This window comes from Equus przewalskii, chromosome 18 (assembly GCF_037783145.1).
Source record: "Equus przewalskii isolate Varuska chromosome 18, EquPr2, whole genome shotgun sequence".
NCBI lineage: Eukaryota > Metazoa > Chordata > Mammalia > Perissodactyla > Equidae > Equus > Equus przewalskii.
Window position 1 is genome coordinate 9856752 of NC_091848.1, and position 26117 is coordinate 9882868.

Sequence of the window (26117 nt, forward strand, 5' to 3'; positions counted from 1 at the left end):
ACAGAGAAGTTTGGAATAAATTTAAAAACCAGAGAACAGAAGAATAAATATTGGATCATTCATGGAATAATTCTAACTTCACATTTATGCTCAGTGAAGAAGAAAGCCAGATACTAGATTCAATTTAGTGAAAGCAGTTGAAAAATTTCATCTTTTAAACAGTAATTTTCTGCTCACTTTTTATTTACATTATATGATTTATAATGTTTCAACTCCTAATTCTTATCCAGATATGTTTGCATTTTATTTCTATTCTTCAGGCTCATAATCATGTCTGAGTTCAAATTTATTTTTTTAACTTACCTTTGCAAAGTTATTCTGTGAGCTCAGAGCTTTTAGGATTTACACTGTGAATGTGTGTGGGATTTTTATTATGAGATTAGATGGAGAGACTTACTGCCTTAACAATTATTTGCTATGATAATTTACATCATGCTGCTCCATTGTGGCATCTGTCAATATTTATAGTGGGTAAATTTAAATGGTTAGATTTTTTCATTATAGACTGAATATTTCTACAATCAATTCACATTTTCTTTACCAATAATGCCATGATTTTGTACAATTTTTTCAAACCCATGAAAAAATGATTTCTAAAAATGTAACGTAATCGGAATTAAAAAATAATTGTAGACAAGGAAAAATCTTTTCCTCTGCACTCTTTGTTGATGCCTAGGGTGTTCAAATTAAACTGACAAAAGACAGATTAACAGAATAAATGGTTTATTTTGTATCCACATAGGAGCTTCACAGAAAAAAATGAATACGTAAAATTGGTAGGCTTGAGAGCTCATATACCATATTCAAAAAGGGTGGTAAAATGTGGAGCAGTGAGCAGACAAACAAAAAGGAGTTTGGGCTAGAAGCAGTGTGGGAAGATAAATATAGGGGGAAAATTATGATAAATAAGGATTATTCAATAAGGTGTGTTACGCACACTCATTTCAGTGTGAACTTCCTTCTCCTGTTCCAGGTCCGGGAGAGAGGAGAGGAGACACTTCACACAAGGAAATTTATGCTCTGCTTTTAGGCAGATAGGGGGAGAGTAGAGAGCTCTTTTTATATCTGCTGTTTCTCAACTGCCTTTAGCTCAAATTACCCCTTCTACCAAAGTGGCATATTTCGAGGTGACATATTCTGATCCCATCCACAATCAAACAGAACCTTAGTAGCATAAAATACATGGCGCCCTCCTGTCTGGAATATCAAGATGCACTTTCCAAATTACCGATGAATACAGACTTATGTCTGAATTAAGAAGTCAGAAAAGCAATCACTATCACTCCCACTCTTATTTTGGTGAATACTTGACTATTTTTGTTCTTTAGCAACCACTGAGCACATGCCTGAAAGTCAAAATACTCATGCTGACTATTCAGAGGTGTAATCCATCAGGGTCACTGCTAACTTATCCTGCCTTCCCTTAACGATTGTTACATCCTCTTGGAGAACTCTAGACTTAAAATGAGAGGCAGTGGGCAATAGGAGAAAGAGCTGTGGACTTCAAGTTAGGAAACTCGATTTTAATTCAAACTCTGCTGTCAATTAATAGTCTGACCTCAGACAAGTACTTCACATTGCAGGGTCTGTTTTTTCACCAAAATGAGAGGATAAGATAATGATCTATAAGGACTCTTCCAGTTCTAAGTAAAAGCACCTGGAAAATTTGTCTACATGGGTCAGTAACCTAATCCCAATGCAACATCTTGATTCTCTAAGGACTGAAATATCACATCCCACCAATCTAAGTTCCTTGAACACAGTATTGCAAGGTCCTTCAGGAGATGACAAATGGTAGTGAGAGCCCAGTGTGTCTCACTCAGATGTCAAAATCCATTGGCACTATGTAACATTTCAAATTAATCAAGAAATTAATAACATTGATATAAACTTATAGAAACTTAATAAGACAGTTTAAATGATACATTTCTTTTACATATTGTTTAAAATTCAATTAAAATTTAATTTTTTCATTAAAAAATTAAAATAGACTTACAAGGATTTCATTAAAGTTGCTTTTCCATTTCTAATTGAATTTAAGGGTTTTCCCCAATTATTTCTCAAGTATCACTTATATACAGCATAGATACTATAACACCATTCATTCAAGGAAATATATCCTAAAGGAGTGGTTCTCAAACCATCATGTGCACACAAATCACCTAGAGACCTTGGAAAATGCAGAATCCGATTCCATAGGTCTGGAGTTGGACCTGAGGTTCTGCATTTCTAACAAGCTCCTGAGTAAGGCTGATGCTGCTGTTCCTTGCACTGCACTTGCAGTGGCGAGGACAGGCTGCAAGCCAACATGGAGCACTGATTCTCAACCCTGGATGCACTATGGAATCATTCAGGGAAACAAGAAAATGCAGGAGCCTGGATCTCATCTCCGGGCATGTCGATTTAATTATTTGGGGCTGTGGACTGGGTGCAGGATTTTTAAAAGCTTTCCAGGTGATTCTAAAATTGCAGCAAAGTTTGAGAGCCATTGTCACAGAGATACTACAAGAATCAAATTAGAACAGTAGAGAGTAACCTGGTGTAATGGAAGAAGGAAATTAACACAATTACTTAAGAGTGAGCACTCCTGAGCAATGATGATTTTATGTTTGAGCCTAAACTTTTCTCCACAGGTCCAATCTGTTAATTGGCAGGTAATCCAATTTGCAAATAAACACTTATCAGTAGATGGGCTTCAACTCCTAATCAAATCCCTTCACTTCCCTTTTGCATTAAACTGTGGCTGCAGAGATGCATAATCAACTTATACAACCAATTTCTTCTTTCTTCCTATAGGGTACTGGACAGCAGGAAGGAAAAAGAGACCAGAGTAATACAAAAGCACTGGTACCCTAGTGCTCATATGCTCATTTCTCCCCAAGTCTTTCCTCCTAGCTTGTTGGGAAATCAATTGTCCTACCAGTTGATGTTGCAGCCTCACCACCGTCTTCATTTATCTCAAAGGAAACTTGTTGGATGACTTGGGAAACGTATACCTCAGACGAATCTGTCGGAAAATATGAAAGTGTCTTTAAGGGTTAAAATTCAGAGCCATTACTTATTAGGTCCAAAGTTAATTACATTCTCAAATGAACAAAGAAAAAGAAAAATACAAACTCTTTCCAAGTTAGTTAATTTGCTAGAGATAAAGGTGGTTTAGGTTCAGCTCTTGCAGAGATGATATAGAGACCGATACAGAGAGACCAAGGTCAGCCCAGATATAAAAGATAAAGACAGAAGAGGGGAAGCCTCAGACCAGGTCTCCCACTCAGTGAAATATTTGAATGGACAGAGGGTTTTGCCCCCCTTAGCCATGGTCTACAGACAGCATGAAAGAGGCTTTACAGATCTGAATTAATCCCACCCTATGTATTCAACCTCAAAGCTGGCTTGCCTTTTCAATTCTGTACTCAGTTTTGATCCGAGTTTAAAACAAAATTTACTTTCCTTCAAGAATGGTGAGGCTATAAAAGTCTGAAGAGCTTTTGTGGCATCTGTTACAAAATCACTTCAGAGCTATGCTTTAAAACCTGTCAAATTTCTCAGTGTAGGATAGTGTCCCACAACGTTTTGCTCTGGTGTGGATCCAAGCTGAGAGGGAAGGCCCCCCTTCTCCCCTGGTGGAACTGCCATCTGTGTGAAGTGTTTCTGACACAGTGACCTGTGAGGACAGTCTCCTTGAGAAGGGGAAGTAAAACCACGAGTTCAGAAACCATCAGCCATCCCTGCTGTGTCAAGACCAGATGGATCTGACAATGTTCCTCAGAGAGTCAACAGAAATGTGGTCATGTGTTCAATGGTGGCAAGAGGGTGGAGAAGAGAAAGACGGGCCTTGAAAGTCCAAGAGAAAGAAGGAAAAGGAGCTTTGTTTCTCTTGAGAGAGAAAGCTGCTGTGATGTAGGCGGACTCCACCAAAACCACTGGATTTGAAAGGATTCTTGAAGAAATACTTTAGTAAAAGGGAACCAGCTCTGACAGCTTACAGTAAAGCAAATGCCCTCAGGAAAGATAGAGAGAAGTCATCAAAACGATATTTGCATTAAAAAAGGCTTCCATCCCAATCAAAATAAACTCCAAATTGCTTGTGATGATTCTTTCTGGGCCCCGAATACTTAGCCTCGTCTCCCGTCCTCCTCTCCTCACCCATAGCTCCAGCTACAAAGAGAAGCATCAAGGCCTCAGCCCCAGCACTTCCTCTGCTTGGAACTCCTTCCCCAGAACTTCCTCTGATTGGCTCCCTTGTTATTTAGGTCTCAGCAAAAATGTCGCTTCCTAATAGCAGTCTTCCCTCACCGCCCTGTCTAATTCTGCTCTTGTCTGACCTAATTACCATTTATCGAATGACCATAGTTTGTTTAAATTCACAGTATCTATCGCTTTATCATTTAATTAATTAATTAATTATCCATCTTCCCTAACAGATAGAAACTTCACTAGAAGAGGAACTTTGTCCCCTTTATTCATGGCTATATCCCTAGAAAACTGCCTGGCATGTAGTTGGCTTACAACAAATACTTAAACTAATAAGTCAATGGATATGAATATGTCTAGTGATAGAAAGACGTAAGATGGAGAAAAGTGGGCATCTGCGGATTAACTGAAATGCAGAATGGTCTTTCAAAGTCAAGTAAAAAAGAACCCTTTTTCTCCAGGATTGCCTGGAATAAGACAGGATTCCCATATAGAGCCCAGAGTAGATGACCTAGGGGCCCATGCCAAGAGCAAAGACAAAACAGCAGGTTGGGGAGGAGTGGAGAATTTCACGCAGTTTAGCAATAGCACCAGACCAAATGACTCCCTGACTGTCATACAGAGCACTTGGTCTGCTGTGCTCCATCTTACCACAGAGAGGACTCAGTGTTGGGAAGAGAGCGGGACCTGAGAGGTACTAGACTAGAGCAAGGAATCTGGACTCCATAGACTCACTGGTTTCTACACCTTGGTAATAATTCTTCCCCTTAGTTCTCTATGAAAATTCTAAGTATGTCTTTGTCAAATTCAGAGGACAAGAAACCTTCTACAGCTTTGCTAGAAGATGTACAAGTGCCATTCGCCCCACTTGGATTTTTTTTTTTTTGTATTTAACATTTACTGAGTATCTACTATGTGCCAGATGTTGAACAAGGTGGTCTACATACATTCTTTTATTTACTTCTGCCACTAGGATATATGACCTCATTTAACAGATTAGAAAGTTGAGGATCAGAAAGGTTGAATATTTTACTAAAGGTAACACAAGAAGTTCTAACAGTTAGAAGCCAAATATTCATCCCAAGTTTTTCAAAGTAATTCTTTAAAAACATTTCATTCAAAACTTGTGAACTAATGAGTATGAGGTGGTGTCTCTTTTGTGTAAATATCCCATAGCATTGGCATTGGACTGGTTCACAGCAGCCTTTAGTGAATGTTATTGCACAAATGATGCACAGGGACAGCGGGGAATTCACTGTTCTCCTAATGACCAGATGCAGTGCCAGCATTGGCTGTGCTTGTTCTGTTTCAGGCAGTGAGAACCAAAGCAGTGAAAACAACACAAATAGGAACTCAGGAGAGAAAGAACAGAAAATGTTGGACATTTATTCTTCCCTGCTCAGGGTTATTCTCTTGCACAAATTCTTTTATGAAGCATTTTGGAAGTATTTTCTTGATAAATCTACCTATTAAAGGAGATTTTATAAATGTCACAAATTGCTGGGAATTTACAGTCTAAAGTATAGTGAGTTAAGCTTCTGAAAGCCAGAAAGAACTTTAAGAGAAAGAGGTGCTTGAAAAACGGCTTGGTTTATTTCAGGCTGGCAAGGTGGCTGTGTTCCAGGGCACACTCACATAGCATCCTGTTGCAGTATTTAATGCTGACTGTCTCATTCCTGATGCCAATGAAATTGTTAAAGTCAGATCTATCTGTCAGAGTGAGAACAAGTAGCTAAATCATGTGTGAAGGTGGTAATGAACATCTCTGTCACCTGTGTACCCCACCCACCTCCTCCACCAGGAAAGCTCATCCATTCTACCCATTCACCCACATAATTGATGAGTGAATAAATTAATGAGTACTTCTCCAAAGCCCAGGTATTTATATAGGAATACACGATATTTCCATGTTATGATACAAAAATCCATCAGACAGACAAGCTTGTATCCTTTTGCTCCTTTTTATAAAACAGAAGACTGAATTTAAAAGAGGGTAAATTAGGTTTCTTCATCCACTTTTTCTCTTTAATTAGTTATTTTTGAACTAATGGGTACTTCTAGGATGAGAGAAATTAAAAGACTGTCTTGGGCTTGAATGTGCAAACGAGCGTCTTAGCCAGGGAAAACTTCCCAGGTGCACGTTAACACAAAACTCCGTCTTCTCAGATTTGTTATCGGTCCCAAGCTAAATCTACAAGCCGTAGCATTACAATTTTTAGATAGTGTTCATCATCCAGCAGCTTGTGGATTTCTGTTTCAGGGGCTCTAATATTACCGAATTAACATTTGCAGATTGGTTTATAAGAGTTTTATTAGCTCTGCTTAGGTGAGAGACTCAAAGTTGTAATTCCCACTATTCAGATAAAGAAATCCAAACAGAACTGAAATAAAAGCCCATATAATACTTTATCTACATAGTTTCATTACAAGCATGCTTACAAGGCTTATCTAACAGTCTAAAAGGTTTTCTGACTTTCATTAAGGAAAACTACTTAAATGCAAAGTAGATTGCTTGTTTACAGATAGCTCAACATGGCTATGACATCTATGCCCTGCGTACATATTTTCTGGGACCAAATGTCTTTCAGTTTTAATATCAGTCCATTAACATAGTTACTAGGAAAACATATCAACAAGATATATGTTACTAAGAAAACGTATCAACATGATAATATAAGAATTATGTATCATACTACCTGTTATTCCAGAAAGGTCACAGCCACCATTAAATATCTCAGTGATGTTCAAAGAATACAAAGCTTCCTTGAAGTTTGATTTTTCTTCTACCTTAAATCTGTTTTAAAAACAGATGAAGAAAAATCTTGAAACACTGTACACATTTGCTACCAAAATGCTTTTTATAAAGTGGCTGACTTGGAAGACATTATATCGGGAAATCTTTTGTTTTCATTATCCCAATTACATTTCACACCATTTTCCCCCAACTCCCGTGAGCAGTTGTGGGTTGCTAATAACTTGCTTCCCAGATAAATGGTTGCTTGGTACGGGAAAAGAATACTCTATTTTTGGGTAACAATTACCCAACAAAACAGGATAAGAGTTCTAAGTTTTCAATTGCTTCATTCCTTCCCTAGACGTGAAAGTTTCCCTCCATCAACTCTGCACACTCAGTTTTTTCACACCATCAAAGACATTTCCTGGCAGACGTCTAAGATGCTATGAGAGAGGACAGGAGCCAACTACTGAGGTACAGAGAGGCATTAATAACCTCTTATCCTTCCCACCTCTTTTCACGGTTGATGTGACTTCCTTCAGTTTTTGAACACACCTAATATCTTCCCAATAGACTCTGTAAAGAAGTAAAAGATTGGAAGGGAGCTAGATTTCTTTCAAATGAAAAAAAGGTAAAAATTACAGGAGAAAAAAAAAAAAGAGGCCAGTACTTCCAATGCAGGGCCCTAAGTTAGGACTCCAGATTCGGCCAGTACTTCCAATGCAGGGCCCCAAGTTAGGACTCCAGATTCGCCTCACCCCTCCAGGCCTCAATTTGCCGGAGGGGAAGAGAGAGCTTATCCGGTGACACCGATCTTCTGTGATTCCAAGTCAACAGCAATCACTGAACCTCACTTTTCCATTTCAATAAGAAGAAGCAGCAGCTACTATTTACTGGCTTCACAGATGCTTAAAGCACAATTTGCATTTTAAAACCAGGTTGGAAACTTTGTTTATGAAGGGAAAAAAGAGTGTAAATCCTTAGACAAGGAGCCATGTATATTTTCTACATCAGCCTAATTCCTGGGCGACTCCTGCTCAAGGAGCTCTGTCTGTCCTGATGGGCATTGCCTGCGTGCTCTCTGGTTTGGAGACAGACACAACTGCTCAAGCACAGGATCCCACTTAGCTAACAGGTAGGGCCACATCTGGAGCTAGAAATTACCTTGGGCAATGAGTCTAATTAGATCATTGTTTTAATTGCCAAATACTGTACAAGCTTCTTAATTATAATTCTTCAAAACAATGAACATGCCATGACAGAAATTTACTGGGCCTAAATTATTTCTTGGTAAAATATTATGCACTTTTGTAAGATGCTAACTCATTCAGAACCCTAGCTATTTGGGAATGGGCACAACATGCACATTAAAATCTACTGAAAATGAAAAGAGCTTATTTTATGCCAACTGTTTTAAACTTCTTCCTTTGAACTTCCTGCTAAGAAAGATGATTTAGAGGTTTTCTTCCTTTTTTTTTCTGTTTCATTACCACACTTTTTTTTAAACTGAATGGAGTGAGGGCTTCTAAAAGGTGGAGGATGAATGTTCTAGTCCACCTATAAATTGGCTATTTTTAGTATAATAGTCCAATGATTTTCGGATAATGACAAGAATACTGCAAGACTTTTTACAACTTCTAATAATGCCTAATTATCACCGGAGAGTCATTTAAATAACAGTCCTGCGCATAATATAGTCCGGTGAAAACTACGGCAATAGAAACCCATTCGACCTTTTAATGAAAGTGTAATCTACAGCCAGTTTCTAATTATCCATAATTATTGGAGCCATGAATAGCCACATGTGAAGCAGCACTTCCATGTGTTACCCTAGGAAGTTAGCACTATTATTTCTGCTAACATATAAGAAAGTGGAAGCTTGAGGAGGTTGATTTCCAGGCTTAAGGTCAAGAAAGGACACAGCTGGAATTCAAACTCAGGTCCATTCCAAGTTAAAGCTAATCTGCTAAACTCACATTGCCTTCTAATCAAAACATAATTCAAAATCATAAGCTTGGTCATTACATACGTATAGTGTTAACTATGCACCTCTTCCAAAGTTTATGTTTTAATATTTATTCTAGATGTGGTTCATTTCCCCTTTTCCTTGACCCTCCTCTAAAATTGTCAAAAGAATACAGCTAAAGGTGAAAGAATGAGCAGCGAAAAGACTACATAGACAATTAACAACTAAATAATCACGAAATGAATGTTTTAGCACATGTAAACATTATCTATTTGCTTAAACAACAGCAATTTACTGCCATATGCAACCATTGTGCTTAAAGGGGTCTTACACGGGGAAATGCTGCAGAAAATGAAAGAAAAGTTCAGAATTTTTGTTTTGAGATGGATCTACTCCTGGTCTGCAGGTCCTCCTGTGGATTGGTAGTGTTCCTTCCTTCTCCTTTACACCCAGGATTCTTGGTTAATGACAAAAAGTCTTAGATGGGTCTCCCTTTAGAGTCCCTATCCTTATTATTTGTAATCCCACTTTTGATCAGTGGGCTTAAGTGTCCATGGAATGTTCAAGCTTAGAACCAACCAAACCAAATCTTAGGACTGCCCACAAGAATAAAAATATAACACAATCCTTGACAGTGGTGCACCTAGACTATTATGTGAATCCATGGTAGTTTCTGGTCACTTTCTAACCAATTACCTCATAGAACATGTGTGTGTGTGTGTGTGTGTTGTGTGTGTGTGTGTGTGTGTGTGAAATACTCTATTAGCCTCAAGGGCTGAATTAAAAATGCTTTCTGTCACTTATGAAACGTGTCTCGATAATGTTTAATGAAAACTTGGGATTCCAATTTGTATCAGTGTCCAAAAGGTTAAGGTAAAGGAACACCTTGTAATCCCTTCTGCAGCTGGTCATGACATATCTGTTCTCATATCTAGCTGCATTTTGCCTGAGTTCACTTTCTCTTGCCCATATACAGTTCACACCCACCCACTTAGAGATCCAAAGCTGGCCAAGCCTGGAGTTGATTTCTAGCCAAGCAAGGATATGATACTTCACGTCCTATGGAAGGTGTTATCTCTTTTCAAGAGTCTCCTTGGCACTGCTCTTCCACACCTCTTATCTTCCTGCTCATTCTATCACTGACCATTTGCTCTGTTCTGTGCTCTCCCTCATGCTTGCCCCACATTACACCTGTTTTCTGACTCCTGCAATTTTGGCTCTGACACATCTTAGTTGTATGACCACAGGAAGGGTATTTATCTGTCTGCACTTCATCTGTAACTTGAATATGAAAATAGATCTCTGTCAAATTTATTGTGGGGATTAAATGAGATCAGTAAACAGGGGAAGTTTCTAGGACCATGTTGGCACTATAATGGATGCTCAATAAATGCTAAAATTGAATAAGAATAATAATAAAAATCATAATAAGAGATAATATTGAAGACTAAAAATCTTATACACATTATCTCATATAATCCTCACAACAATCCTAAGGGGCATGGATTATCATTATTCTGTTTAACAATAAAAGATTCTTAGGTAAGGTAATGAAAGTTATACAGTGAGATAGTGGCAAAGCCCTTGGTCTTCAACATTATGTTCTATTTTCCATTATCTGGTTTCAACAGTTGATAAAAGATACTGTGTGATGCCACATAAGTCAATATCTTTAAAGAACGATATCTGGCAGAAAGACTTTGGTTATTGTTTACTTTTTACTGTACTGTTGACAAGGACTGTAGTATTTAACAAGCTTAAGGACATGGACCACTGAAATTCAATGACAACTATGAAGCCTCTCCCAAGAAAAACACATATATGACCCTACTCGCATAAACTTGCTCATAACTTCAAGGGCTTCAAGGACTCTCTGAAATCTCCCCAAAACTCTCCAGAAGTCCATGGTGCCTAGTTAAGGACTGCTATAAAAGAACAAGAAAGCACAGTCCTCTCATTTTTCTAGTAAATCAAGCTTAGAACCTCAAAACAATCTATTCCTTCTTAACCCATATCTAGTTAGCCACACACTTCAATAAATGTCTTTCTCTTTCACCACTTCCTTACTATTCCCGATGAGGTTGCTCCCTTTAAATACTCATTACCTAGTGCCCAAATCATTGCAATGATTTCTTCACTGATCTTTTGAGCTTCAGTCTTTCTCTCTTTAACACATCCTGAACATCACTATTATTCAGATTAAAGCAACAAATCTTCATTGAACAGCTACTAGTTTTCAGATGCATGCTTTTGCTGGGGTCACGGAAAGGAATTACAGTCAGTCTTCTGTATCTGCGGGTTCTACATACCTGGATTCAACCAACCGCAAATTGAAAGGCCTATGATGGCTGTGTCTGTGCTGAACATGTACAGACTTATTTTTCTTGTTATTATCCCCCAAACAATACAACTATTTACATAGCATGTACATTGTATTAGGTATTAGAAGTAATCTAGAGATGATTTAAAGTATACGGAAGGATGTGCATAGGTTATATGCAGATACTATGCTATTTTATAAAAGGGACTTGAGCATCCATGGATTTGGGTATCCGAGGGGGGCCCTGGAATCAATTCCCAGCAGATACCAAGGGACAAGTGTATGCATAGCTCCTGAGCTCAGGAAGTTTACAGTCCAGTGGAGAAGACAAAAAAATAATGTGAATATAACTGCTATTCAGAAATAAACACAAAAGAAAAACTTCCCAGCAGGGAGAAGGGAAGCTGCTGTGTGAATTTGCGTGGAGAGATCAGAGAAGCTTTCTAAAATCCAAATTTGCTTTTAAGGACCAACAGAAGTTATCCAGAAAAACAGGGATGGAGGGGAGTGTACGTCAAGAATTCAGACAAGTTATCAAGCATGAACAAAGGTGTTGCCGCTACCAAATAGATGTCTCTGAAACGTTGCCTTCCTCATGCCACACTCCTACTTAGGAATTTTTAGTAGTTCCCCACTGCATATGGGGCTCATGCTCTTGATTCTTTTAAAGCCCCGTTTAAGTTCCTCCTCTTCCATGATGCTTTTGTTAACAATTCTGGTTTCTGGTGCTCCCTCTCCCTTCTTCCCTCTCTTTTTTCATGAACGTCCTAGTGCTTTCTGGTTGTACCATCCTTTTAGTATTTACTGTACACTGCTGTATATTGTTAGTAAGTTTCTTGTGCAAATCTTGCACCGCTTCATCTAAGTGATAACCATCTCATCAATATCTCTTTGTATCCATCTCAGTCCCTTGTCCACAGCAGGGTCCCAGTCAATCTGTGCTTTTGAACAGGAGATAAAGTTTCTAATAAGTAGCCAACTAATAAGACTGTAAGGCTGTGAGCCAATACATAAGAGCTAATCCAGGCTCCCAGCACTTAGTTGAATGTCAATCAATTTACTTTTTGAGTGACTCAGTTTTCTTATCTGTGAAATGCAATATACAAACGTCAGACTAAGGACCCACAACATTCAGTATTAACATGTAAATGCTAAATGCTTTGCAAAGTTAAAGTGCTATATGATAAAAGTTATTTATTTACCTTATTTTCATGTATTAAACGGTCATTTTGCCCATACACATAATCATAGAAACATATTCTCAGAACATTTCTTATACAGAGAAGAGTCTGATATATAGCAAGTGTGTGTTAGATTCTTCAACCTGAGGATGTTTGACCACTAAGATGTTTATAGGATCCCATATTACATTTACACAAAGTAACATGATTATTTTAGCTGATATCCAACTGCAGGATAATGTCCAAAATGAGATATCCGGTATGTTACTGACAATAAACAGTAGAAAGCATCCTAGTACTTTTAGACTCTATCTTATTGGCCTTGATTATAAACTAGTCATACATCAAAGAGGGAAAAGAGGAGTGCTTCTTAAATAGCAACTATAACGTAAACAGTCGCTCACATGCTCCTTCCTACTGTTGCTTATATACAAGCATTCTTACGATTAATTTTTCTCTCTTTGGCATTTACTAAATTTTGCTACCAAAGAAGCTTTTTTGTCTTTTTCACAATAACAGAATTTAGTATAGTTGGTGTTATGGGTTGAATTACGTCCCCTCAAAATTCGTATGTTGAAGCCCTAACACCCCCAGCATCTTATAATATGACATTATTTAGAAATAGGGTAATTGCAACTATAATTATTTATGTTGAGGTCACACAAGAATAGAGTGGGCCCTTAATCCAATACGACTGGTGTTTTTATAAGAAAGAAGAATGCCATGTGAAGAGAGCTGGCCACATGACAACAGAGGCAAAGATTGCAGTGATGCGTCCACTAGCAAAGGAACACCAGGGATTATGGACCACACCACCAGAAACTAGGGAGAGGTAAGGAAGGAGTCTACACAGAGTCTCAGAGAGAGTGTAACCCTGAAGACCCCTTGACTTTGGACTTCCAGCCTTCAGAACTGTGAGAGAATGAATTTTTGTTGTTTTAAGCTTCTTAGTTTGTGGTGATGTGTTACAACAGTCATATGAAACTAATACAGCTGATTAAATGGCTCCAGTTTTGCCAAAATCTTCAGTTATCAGTTTGAAACCAAAACGCATTCATTCAGATTAAAAGAACCACAGTGCTGAGTAATAAAATATAAAATTGTCGGTCCACAAAAAATTTTTATTGAACCTATATTGCTTTTCTTCTTCTGTACTGAACACAGATTTTAAATGGGTATTTTTCTGTTGTAAGGAAATTGTTCATTTTGGGGAAAATGTATTTCAGAACTTTTGACCCATGATCTTAGTACTCCAGGAAACTTAATTCAATAAATGTCCTGATGGACTGAAATTGTTCCTGAACTTAACACATTAAGCAAATCATTCCTTTAAGAAATCAAAAGACTCATCCCTTTAGTGAAAAGTGAATAAATTTTAAATGTAATTGAACAATTGATAAAAAATTTTTAGTCATGTGAATTGAAAAAAGTCTCATTTTTAATTCTCTAGAGAGAAGTTTCCAAAAAATAGCTGATGTCCTATCTTTTATTATGCTGCATGTCTGGGAAGGAGAGATGGCTTCATCACGATCCTTACAGAGAATGAATTATAGACTGACTGGAAAGTTGAATCCTGCTTTTTGAGATACTTAAAACTAGAAAAAGAGAATACACTATCTCTTTCTTTGAAATATTTATGTAATTTAACTCAACAATATTTATTTAGCACATACTATGTACCATGAAATGTGCTAGGGACTGTGGAAACCAAAATGAAGGAGACATAGCTGCCTGTCCCAGAGCTCACATCTTACTAGGATAGACAAGAATGTAAGCAAGAAATGAGAATGCGATATAATAAGTGCTATAATGTAAACTCACCTAAAGTGTTCTAGAAATAAGGAACGCTTGATTTTAACTGAGCATGTTGGGGAAATCTACATCGAAGAGCTAATTTTGAAGGGACTGGTTAGATACCATGGAGAAGAGTCTGCAAGAGAGAGGGGTAGGAGTGGGGGAGATTGAGAAGTCAGAGAAGGCTTTGTAGTTTGGTACCAGCTGGGCAATCATCTTCTTAACAAAGAAAGAAAAATAATCATCACTTATTTAACATCTTCTATTTGCCAGACTTTGTGCTATGAAGAGAAGGATGTAATAATGTATTGTAATTGAAACCGCCACCAAATTTTAAAAAAATCTTTGGTGGTTGGAATTTGCTTGGAAAAGGGGGGTACAACTGCCAACTGATGTTTCTGTTTCCATATAACTGAAGATTCAAATTCACCTTTTAAGGCAAATTGTTCATTTGTTTGGGGAAAGCAGTGTAATGAACTTTTGGTTATGCAAATAGAACCTGTGGGATGGAAATGGAGAAGTTTGAGATGATGAGAGTATAATCTATTCTACATGATATGAAAATGTTTTCACTGAAGGTTAAAATCTACTGCTATAGATTCTTATCATAACTGGGAATCTGGCCTTAGAAGGGCTGGGGGATACCTGTGTCACCTTCTTTCTATGCTGAGAAAAGTTGGAGAACTCTGGATGCTGGGTAGGAGGGAGACGGAAAGATACCCTTTTGGGGTGAGAGTGGGCCAGGCACCATGACAGTGGCAGGCTAAGGATAGCAATGGACAGAAGACTCTCTGGCATAAGAAATGGCTCATACTCCAGGAATGCTCATCCCTGGCACCTGGTTTTAAGTTACTTTCCACCTTATAGGCCCCTTTTATTAACACCAAGCTTTCAGAAAGATTTGGTTAACCCCTGAAGTTGTTTTTGCTTATATTAGTTTGCCAAGGGCTACCTTAACAAATTACCATAAACTGGGTGGCCTAAATAACAGAAATTTATTATTTTGCAGTTGTAGAGGCTAGAAGTCCAAAATCAAGGTATGAGTAGCATTGGTTCCTTCTGAGGGCTGTGAGGGAAAGATCTGCTCCAGGCCTCTCTCCTTGCCTTGTTGACGGCCATCTTCTCCCTATGTCTCTTCACATAGTCTTCCCTCTATGTGTATCGCTGTATCCAAATTTCTCCTTTTTGTAAAGACTGCAGCCATATTGGATTAAGGCCTACCCTAATGACTTGTCTTTAACTTGGTTACCTCTGTAAAGACTATCTCCAAATAAGGCACATGTTGAAGTAGTGAGGGTTAGGACTTCAACATATGAATTTGAGGGAGACATAATTCAACTCATAACAGTTGTTCTCAGAAGAATTCGAAGAGAATTCTGTGTCCACACTAGGGGAGAAGTTGTATGAGAGTGTGGCCACAGTTTGAAGAAGCTAAGGATAAGGCCAAACAGTTTCGAAAAGCCGTCCAGACTGCAGGAGCCTGAATGGATTTGTGGACTGTGAAACATTCCTGCAGGGATTCCTAAAATGTTGGAGAAGGGAATTCTAGCAAAAGACTGTATTTCCTGTTGTAGTTGAGTTTGGGGACTTATGCATTGTTACCTGGGCATTTGTTATTGAGGCTAATGAAGCTGGGGCCACCATGGTTACAGGTATCACTATCCCCACTTTACACTAATAAAACCACAACGCAGGACAGTCAAGTGACTGTCCTAAGACCCCACTGCTAGTACATGGCACAGATAGTTTTCAAACTCAGGCTTCTTTGGTCCCAAACAGTGATCTTTTCAAAGCAAAAAAAGAGAAAGAGAGAGAAGTAAATCTGAAAATAAACAAGTTAATTCCAAAAATTATTATTTCTCTTATTAGAAAGTAAACTATCTGTCACATACACTACTATATCCCCAATGTTTGGCACACGGTAGGAGCTAAAAAAAAATACTGATTGAAAGACTGAGTAACATACAAGTAGAGCTATACAGATAGTAGGGAATTGGAAAAGAAGTTAGGGGAGAGATTCAGATTTTAGAGACATGAATAATAAGGGACAAACAAAGGAGAGTAAGAAAAGGAAAATTCTGAAGAGGAAATTCTGGTAACCATTATTTGGGAACAGAAAGAAAAAAAGCGTAAGTCAGGGAGCAGGAAAATTTTACAGAGAGAGAGAAAAAGAAATAGAAGTGAGTAGTGCCACAGCGATTAAAGAAAGAAGGATTTTTGAGAAGAAAGGATGGTTAATTATATTCAGATCAAGAGCCAGCGTTAGGGTGAGAAAAGCATAGAATACTTCTTTCTCCAGGATGTCAAGGAAGGAAGAGGAAGAGAATATTAGCAAAGGATTTATGCAAATTTTGAGGTGAAGGGTAGAGAGGTGAGTTTGCTTGATGACATGTTTTCAAGGAAGAGGAAGTTGAGGCATATGTTGAGAGTAAGAGAGATCAACATAAAGTAGTGTCTGAAGAATAGAGGTAAAGTTTTGGTGTGATGTGGGTATTAGAAAAGAAATTTCTTGAAGATAAACGAAGAGTCTCAAGCTCCAGCCTCCGTGAGGCCAGAAGTGACTGCTGTATGAGTTTTTGCTTAAGAAAGCCAGCAGCTGAGGAGCAGGAGTAGCTTTTTGAGTAGACTCAGGATTGAAGACAGTTGGGGAGAGAATTTAGACAAGGTGACAAAAACATCAGAAATGTTTGGTGAGAGTATGATTGAAATGACTGCCTGGATCTGGGCTAAGTGGAAAAGAGAGGAAAAGTCAAGAGCTTCAAGAGACCAAGGGCCCAGAAGATGGGGGCACAGACCATTCAGGCCTTGACGAGTTTGAACAGAAATTTAGAAATGAAAGGACAGAAGATAATCTATTAGACATCTGTCTCTTTTTAAAAGTTCAACTAGAGTATGCATTGAGTTGTTGGGCATGCCTTACGCTCTGAAGTTTCTCGCCTCCCGGAAGCACGATATTAAGGAATTAGTCTTCATAATTATGTTTCCCGAGAAAAGCCTTTGCAATTTCATTTTGTATTAACTATCTAAAACTGACCATAGGATTCTGTTTATGATTCCATGACTGTTAAAGCACCATCTTTCAAAGGTTATTTAACATATTTTTAATTGTACAGAATTATAAGTTGTTTGGGGGTTTTATTTTCTTTAAACATATAAATGTCTTAAATGTCAATGAGAAAAAAATTAGAGAAAGATAAGTTTGTGTAATATAAACAATGATAATTCCTTTCAGTCCCAGAATTTTAGTGTGAAGACTTACATTTCTTCATCTCTTTTAGAGAATATTGAGTATTTAAATTCAGTCCTCCTCATAGCAAACCATTGCAGCACAGTTCAGACCTGTCTTACGTATCTATCAAGTGGAGTAATGCTTCCAAATGCATTTTTCTCTCCATTTTTGTCAATAGCCTGTTCAAGCATTTGTTATCTTCCAGCCAGCTATTCAAAGTCCTCCATAAGTGAAAACATAAGAACCAGAATAATAAAATGACATTACCAACCTAGGAAGGCTTATTTCCACTTCCTCTTCTTGCATCTCAGAGAACAATTTCAGGATATGACGGGCAGTAATTAGCTTTTCCATTTCTTCTATGTTCACGTCTTCTGCAGGAAGTATGATGATTAAACTAAACTCGTCGCCTTTATAAGGTAACTCCAAAACCTGGTAGTTTATGGAGGATTCAGAAAAATAACCTGCGACAGAGAAAATAAAATATTAAATATACTTGGCAATTCCCAAAGTCATGCTTTAGAGTGTGATTTCTCATATTACCATATTTTGTTCTCAGAAGAGCCTTCATCATTGGAATTTTGATGGCTGTTCCATCTTTCTTAGTGAAATTCATCAGTTGTGTGTCCTCTTTTCTGAATTTCTGTTTCCAATCCCCCTTGAAATAAACAGCATTCACCAAGACAAGCCGAGTCAGAGGGCCAAATTCTTCTCCTGAAAACATGTCTTTAATTTTTCCTGCGAAGGTGGCGGAGGAGGAGGCAGAAAAAATTATACAATAATGGTTCAGTGGAACTGCTTTGAATAGAATTAAAACAAAAATTTCTTCTGCAGATCAGTTATAAACAGGGTGCTTTATCATCAGACACGGCAGTTTTGAGAGTAAAGGGGAGCCCTATTAAATATTTCACTTAGAAATGGGTACAAACAGGATTTCACTAGAAAACAGGAGATACAGGATTGTCTTAGGCAAATCTGGACAGAACTAGTAATGAACTCTCTTTAGTGAGATTTTTTTGTGTAAATCGTTTTTCAGACAGAAAGAACAAAAACTAACTATCTCCTCTCGTATATCTATTGGTATTTTTCAAATTTTATTTCAATGTTCTCTAGCAGCTCAATCAGAATTAAGTGAATGGTACATTTAAACTTGCTACTCTTGAGGCTGCAGCCACTGACCATTGGGAAGGGACGAGAATGAAATTTCTGGTATGATGTTCCTCTTCTAAACAACCAGACTCCTATTTCTATGTCCAATGGGTATTTCAAAGTTATGAGATAAAAGCATAATTGAATGCCCTGGATCTGCCTAGGGATGTTCTCCTTTTGTTTACAGGACTGTGCTGTGAACGCTGCTCATAGCACCCATCTCACATTTTCAACTTATGCTTCCCAATATGAGGCTTCCCATAAAGAATATAGTCGTGTCTTACGTCATCACAATTTTTTGTACAAGGCTGAATGAACAAAGAAACAAACTACTGTTAATTGAAGACCCAATATATGCTTGTCATTTACGTACATTATTACGAAATCTTCAGTACTCCAGAAACGTTTCAATAGTACCTTCATTTTAAATGGGGATATAGCTTAGAACTTGTTAGAAGTTGAACTCAGATCTGGATGACTTTTTAAGCTTGTGTTCTTTTTACTGTCACTCTCTAGTCCCTTTGGAACTTTTGCTAGACTGCTTTTAAATTAAAGCTCAGATTACCATGTCTATGATAGGACTATCAACATTAGTTATTAAACATTAATACATCCAACTAAGATGTGTTAATAATTCACAGGAAATGTGGGAAAGAAGGCATTTGGGACTGACAGATCTAATTTTTACCTGGCCAAAAATATGATTCCTGCTGCCATACTTAAAAAGCCTATGCTTAAATAAAAATTGTTATTAAAATTCTTCCATTAAGAATTCTACGAATAGGTATCTCTCAAAAATAAAATGAATCTGTGTACTTTTCAAAGCAGCTTACAATTCCTCTCAGTTTTACAATTTAGTGTGAATTTGAATAACAAGGAAGCAAAATAGGAGATTTTATCCCTCTGAGACGCAGTTTAATAGGAAAATATTCAACCATTCTTTACTCTAGGATATTAAAAACCATGAATACAATGGCAAATAATGATTTTATGAAAATGGGAAACTTTACCATCTGTTTTGCTTTCTACCCAGGTACTTATTGTCTCTGCACAAGCCTTTGCATCCTGAAAATCCACCAGTTTTATGGCACTCTGAAAAAATTCCTCGTTGCCATGGAGATACTGTTCTTTCACAGTGAATCCTTCTTGAAGGTAGAGGGCATTGGCAAGATTAAATGTAAATTCTTGCTTTTTCTCTGAGATGGCAGAGAAAAGTGACTTCAGCTCAGAAAATTCTTCTCCTAAAAAAAATTATAATATATACTGACATATTGAACAACATAAAAACGACAGCTTTTCAGCTTTGCTTCTAAGCGCTCTGATTCATATCACCATTTTTTGTACCCTTACGTATAACTAACGATCCTTTCTAAGTTAGTATAAATATTTTAAGCATTTATCTCTTGTAGAATATGCATTTTGTAGAGAAATCTGCTCTTAAATAGGTAAAAAGAATGTACACGTAAATTTGAAATTTGTCAAAAACAAGGCTATGCAATTAAACAGGCTGAAGGAAACTCCCTCTTTGTAATCAAATTTAGTTCACTCTTAGTTGTTGGAAATTTATCTTTAGAATCTCATTGTTTGCATAACCTGAGCTATTTATGAAAAGGGCATGCTAATGAATGTGGACGGAGGGTAAGACAGCGATGAGCAATCCTTTTCAATATTACTTTTATTTCAGCTTAAGAAAGAATTGCTCTCTTTTGAGCAACTGCAGCTGTCCAAATTTGAAATTTACGAGGTAACCCTTATAATCATCTTTAGAGATGTGTAAGATTCAGAATTGCCCATTTCTTCAGGTTCATAAAGCTATCTACTTTGGCTGTCTACATGGACAATAAAAACCTTTAACCATTCCTACTATAACCACCAACCAAATGAGTCTGTGAGAGTCAGCTAAGAATCTCCATTGGCCTATTATTTATTTATCATTGGATCATTCTGACCACAGAGTTGTCAGGAAAGTGTACGTGCCTATGAGAGAATTCAGCTCTGATCTTTGCTGAGTGGCAACCTACTCGTTACCAAAGGGTATCAGTATTTGTCATTTCCTCTTGGCTTAACCCTGGAACTCAATCACTAAGTGGTTCGTTATTGGGAAATGTCCACTGAATCAAGAGAAAAAAAGATTACTGAGAGGAATTTGCTAGGAGGTATCTATTGGAAATAAGGGGTATGTGTGTGTGGACGTGTGTGTGTGTAAACACTTTATCAGAGAGCTAGTGGTCCATAGGGCATCTCTGTGAAAATAAGAACAGTTGCCCTCACTGGAAAGGCTGCAGTCTCATGGCCTCATGTCTTGTCCAGCTGAGTGGAGGCTACATTTCAGTCTCCTTATCCTAGTGTTCTTGTGCAGGTGCAACCCACACAACCATAGAGATACTCTGGAAAATAGATTGCATTCTATTTCAAACTCCATGATTCTTCATTCATGAGATTTAAACAAACACGTAAACTCTAGGTGCAAAAACATATGGAAGATGTGATTGGATCTGAAGAATTTCAGTAATTCTTTATAGTCCTGGAATTCCTTACATGAGGAAGGGAAGAAAGTTAATCTACTTGTTTATGCAATGATTTCAGATGCAATACTTTCTTGCTATTTGAAGCTGAGAGAAATATTTCATTAGCTGGGAGGCTACAGAGAAGACTTTCTGAGTGAAGGCATGAGAACTTCTCCAAAAGAATTAGGTAAGGTCGGAAACGAAGTGGCAGAATTTGGAACCAATTTTCAGAAGTTTGTAATTTATGAACATCTTTAAAGACATGGGGGAACAAAAGAGACAGGGAGAAAAAAAATTCCAACTCATTTTCAAGAGCAAATAGATTTATGTCACGTACTTAAGGTTTAAGCCTGGGTGACAAACAGTCAGCTGCCCTTTGATAAATCACTGGACTCAGAAGTCAGTGAGGAAATGTCACCAAGGAGCAAAATTTTGGAGGAGAATATAGTTATCTGCTCTATAAATTTGATTGAATTTACAGATTAATAACCTCTTTTAGCACACATCAAAAAGAGCAGAAATACATGGCTTCCAATAAGCACAATGAGAATGTTTATTTCATGTCCTAAAACAGAGCCGTAGAAAACTACAGGTCATGGGGTGAATCCAACTTTCAGTTTGATCGTATCAGACCTCCAGAAAATGTTCTAGAATTCAGTACTTGTTTACTTCTCCTGCTATTAAGAGTACATAGGCCAACTGTGTGTGCAATGTGAGAGATCCAAAGAAGAAAACAAAGGCAGTCATGGGGTTATAGATTATTTTGGCTAAAAGGTCCATATGAATCATCTAACCCAAAGTCATTTTTTCAAAGTGAGAAATCTGAAATCCAGAGAGATGCAGGAACTTGAGAGGTACTAATTACAAGGTCATTTGGTTGCAGAACTGAGACAGGAATTCATACTTGATTCTCTTTCCATAATCCACCTGGAAAAAGGAGCACTGTCAAGTTAGTCTTTGATTAGTAAGCAGCATTATTAGAGGCAAAATAAATGGAGCGTTATCAGATGCTCAGTAAACTGGAGAAGGTAAATTTTGAGTAGATGTCTTGACAACGGGGAAACGGAGACTGAGGACCCTGAGAGTCCCAGTGAGGGTAAGATGCCAGGAACTGTGTGCACATCTGTAGAACAAGCCAGGTTTCAACGTGAAACAGATTGGTAGCAGGAAAAGTAAACTACAGACTGATTCAACAAATAGTACCTTTTGATAATCAGTAGGAATTGAAGGCAGGACCAGGACTAAGACGAGTCAATGAGACACTCACTTTGGGCATAAAATTTAAGGAGATGCCAACAAATTCAGTAATCAAATAATATTTTACTGCAATATATTTTTTAAAAAATCAGTATCAGCACAAAGAAATTCATGATGAACAAAATATAAAAACTTTAAGTAAAGACAGGATCATTAGAAATGACTTTTCTTTTTTGTCTTGGGTCCCAGTACGGCTCCGCCGGGCACTCCCTCCTGACCAATCACACCCTTTGTTCGATGCTTACTGCCACGTTGGTCTGCCCTCTCCAGACCACTGGGCCTTTTCTCCATCTTCTCTCACCCTTTCACTCTATTCTCCTCCTAAACTCTATGTCTCCTTTTTCTTTGTTCCCTAATTTTCCTCTTGTTTTTTATTTTCCAGAGTTCATTTTTCATATTTTCTCTCTTTCTGGCTGGTCCTTCTATTTTTTTTTTGAGTGTTATCCAACATTTGGGCCCTCTCTCTCTCCTTTAACAAAGTATAGTAGAAATTAAGTTAGCAGATCTTGTTATATCTGTTAAAATGTTAATCTTTAACTGTCCATATATACTCTTCCAAAGAAAATATAAAAATTTTCATCCTTGCTCTTATGATGTATAATCCTCACCAAATCATTTTTGGAATTAGTTCTGGACAAGTTACTTTCTTTGTGGTGGAGTCCTCGTCTGTACAGCAGGGTTATATCTGCCTCACAAAATCATTGTGAAATTAAACGAGAGAATGTATAGCAACATAAAACAGTGACTGACACACTATATATACGTTTGATAGTGTCATCCTTATTATGATTAGATTCATATCCAGAGTTGTTAAGACTTCTGTGTTTCTCTATAAGATATATCCATTTAAAGTAATTTAGATTTTGACAGCTCTAATTTTGCTAGTGTATCATGGAATCAACTTTACATATATTCACAAATGTTCTACTAATTTTCAAAGCAGTAATATGTGATTTAAATGACTTGGGGATTGTGTAGTGGGATTTGCTGAAACTGATATAGACAAGACGAAATCTGGAACACAGTGGCTTCATCTTACATTATTCGCAAAGGAAAACTCTTACAATTAACTTCACTATCACCAACTTCTTTTCTATGTAAAATTACCTTTATTTAAAATTTTTCAGAAAAAGATTTTCCTAAATATAACTAGTCCACGCTGAAGTAAACATACCGAAATTAGTTACAGTTATAGGGACTAAATTCCTAAATCAAAAGTCTGGATGTCTCCTCTGATGTTTAGGACCCATTATCTGACAGCACTATAAAAGTTTGAAATTAAAATCATTATGGAAATTGAAGACCAGGATAGCCAGGTAGATGAACGACCAGTCCTTCAAATGGGGTGTCAGCACTGACGCTTCTGCACGGTGTCTCAGGCCTTCGGAAGACTCGAAAACAACAATATGACTCACACACAGAAAGCCTTCTTGATGGGTTCTATAAATGTTGTTTTTTCCCCCCAAATTTTCTTTAAAAACTATTAACCAAATAAGCTTTTAAAATGTATAAATTAATGCTTTTTCTTGGTCTCATTTAAGTGAAAAATTTAAATTTTAATTAGAAAACTAATTTTAAAGGACTAACAAAATAATGAGAGATGCACACAAAGATTTCTGGGTGAGGGTGCTTACTGAAGTATTTTTATGAGAAGTGTCGGAAACAACCTAATGAAGAAGGTTAATTAAGTAAGTAATGGTATTTCTATAACAGGCAATAAAATGAAACAGTTAAAAATTATATTCTGACGTGGTTGCATGATATGAGAAAATGATCACAACATAGTAAGTGACAGTGGAAGAATATTTATGTGTGTGTATATATATATGAATATGTATATATATGCATACACACAGAACATAATCACAATTAACACTGGCTAAAATAGACCAGAAGAAAATATACAGACATACTCAAAATTTTATATCTGTATATAATTAATTTCTTAATAAATTATTTTGGTAACATTTTCATTAGGAAACAATTATAAATATGAATGAATATTATTTATACTTATAATTCTCAATTTTATTATAATTGTATACTTTCCATATTTTTCATTTATTAATGTTCTATGATCCTGAGAATCTAATATTTTAAAAATAAATTTGATCAGATCTTATCTAGTATAAAAAGCCACATGTAAGAATCTCACCAGTTGAGGTTTCCTGGAATTTTAAAGTTTGTCTTATCTGTTGTCGTGCTTTTCCTTTTGCTCCCAGTTGTATCATTCCAAGAACCAAATTTGCTCCAAGGGGGGAAAATATAACGTTGTTCTTATGAGAGAAACAAATAGCTTGATAAAGATCCACGGCAAATTCGGCATTTCTTTGAGCCAAGGGTCTTGAGGCTTCACTTCCAGAAAAAGTCAAGAGAAGACTCCACAACAAGATCTTATCCATTTTGACCTCTGTGCATTGTTTAAGTCAAAATTTATTAGTTTTCAAAATAACCAGTTTACCATATTAAGCTCAACAGAAAACTTTCTACCTACTAGAACCTTCTGCCTTATTAGAACAAACTACTGCAAGAAGATTCTAATGCCAGTTTTCAGATTAAGCATCACCTCTTAGGAGAAATAGGCCATGTGCTAATGGTATTTTTTATATTCCTTCAAGAATCAGTCCAAAATATATGGCAGTTTCTTAAAATCAAAAGAGAGATTATAAGTCTAGAACATTATCAATCAGAATATTATCTCTAAATAGCTTTAGGATAGTTTTTCCTATCTTTTCCCACCATTTTAAATTGGATACTTGTAACTTTGATATCAAGGGAATCCTCTGTCCGAACTACTTGAGAATGGTTTATAGATCAAAAGGAGAAATGGGATAAAAAATGGACACACTCCAGTGTGATTCTGGACCTATAATATTAGGAAGTTAACATATTGTATCAATTGAGTTATTTGGCTAACTTTTACAGCTGGGACCCTCACACTTAATGGAATCCCACGTCTGTAGGGTGAAAAGACCCAAAACATACCTTGTACTTTTCCAAAGAGAGGAGAGAAAAAAAAAACTCAGGAAAAATAGTAAAGAAACAAAATTGCAATCAAACATAAATGGTACAATAATAACAAAAGAAGAAAGCAATTTTTTTAAAAATCGAAGAATAATTTGGCAAATAAATTAACAAATACAAGAAAGCTGCAGCTGAAAACTACAACCAATTCACACAACACTAATGACACCTTGTTAAAGTGCTCTCCACTAAAATTGCAGACAATTTGACCATGTGATTACATCTTGAGCAGAATGAGTTTTGCAACATTACCACAGATTTGATGGAACACTGACTCTGAAGCCTCATAAATTTTAGTAACACTAATTTTACCTTACAAATAATACATTTTAGTAACCCTTAATAATTCCTAGTTTAATAGGTTACAAGGAAGTAACCCTTTATTGGGGGTAAAGATGAAAGAACCAGAATAATGTGGTGTTAGCCTTAAAGAAATGAAGTCTATTTCTAGAGTGTTTTGCAGACCATTAGGAGGGTCACCATGACCCATAACGGCTTAAGAGTCACTGAGAATCACTATTATATACAAAGATTACTAATAGTCAAGTTTTCTCCAAAACTAAGCTGCGGGGTCATTATTTAGATATTTCCAGTTGCTTTCTAACATATATAGTTAAACTCTCTTTGTTTAGACATACAATTTACAAAGGAAAAAGACCTTAAAATGCAATCCAAAAACAATTTTAGAAAATAATGTTTTGGTAAACTGCAAATATAGATGTATGCTGTCAAGCAAGTGTTTTGTCAAGGAATAAATTAGTACTT

At 36.9% G+C, this 26117-nt stretch overlaps 1 protein-coding gene across 2 annotated transcripts in view; it reads right to left on the minus strand.

Moving 5' to 3' along the window:
* The window catches only part of SERPINI2 (serpin family I member 2), a 32010-nt gene that overhangs the window by 5051 nt on the left and 842 nt on the right, over positions 1-26117 (minus strand). For both annotated transcript variants that reach the window (XM_070582193.1, XM_070582194.1), the window contains 6 exons: positions 24484-24738; positions 19575-19805; positions 17959-18153; positions 17687-17879; positions 6888-6985; positions 2921-3007 (listed from right to left, as the gene is read on the minus strand). In XM_070582193.1, the coding sequence (XP_070438294.1) occupies positions 2921-3007; positions 6888-6985; positions 17687-17879; positions 17959-18153; positions 19575-19805; positions 24484-24730 (1051 nt within the window). In that variant the 5' untranslated portion in view covers positions 24731-24738. The remainder of the gene's footprint in view (positions 1-2920; positions 3008-6887; positions 6986-17686; positions 17880-17958; positions 18154-19574; positions 19806-24483; positions 24739-26117) is intronic.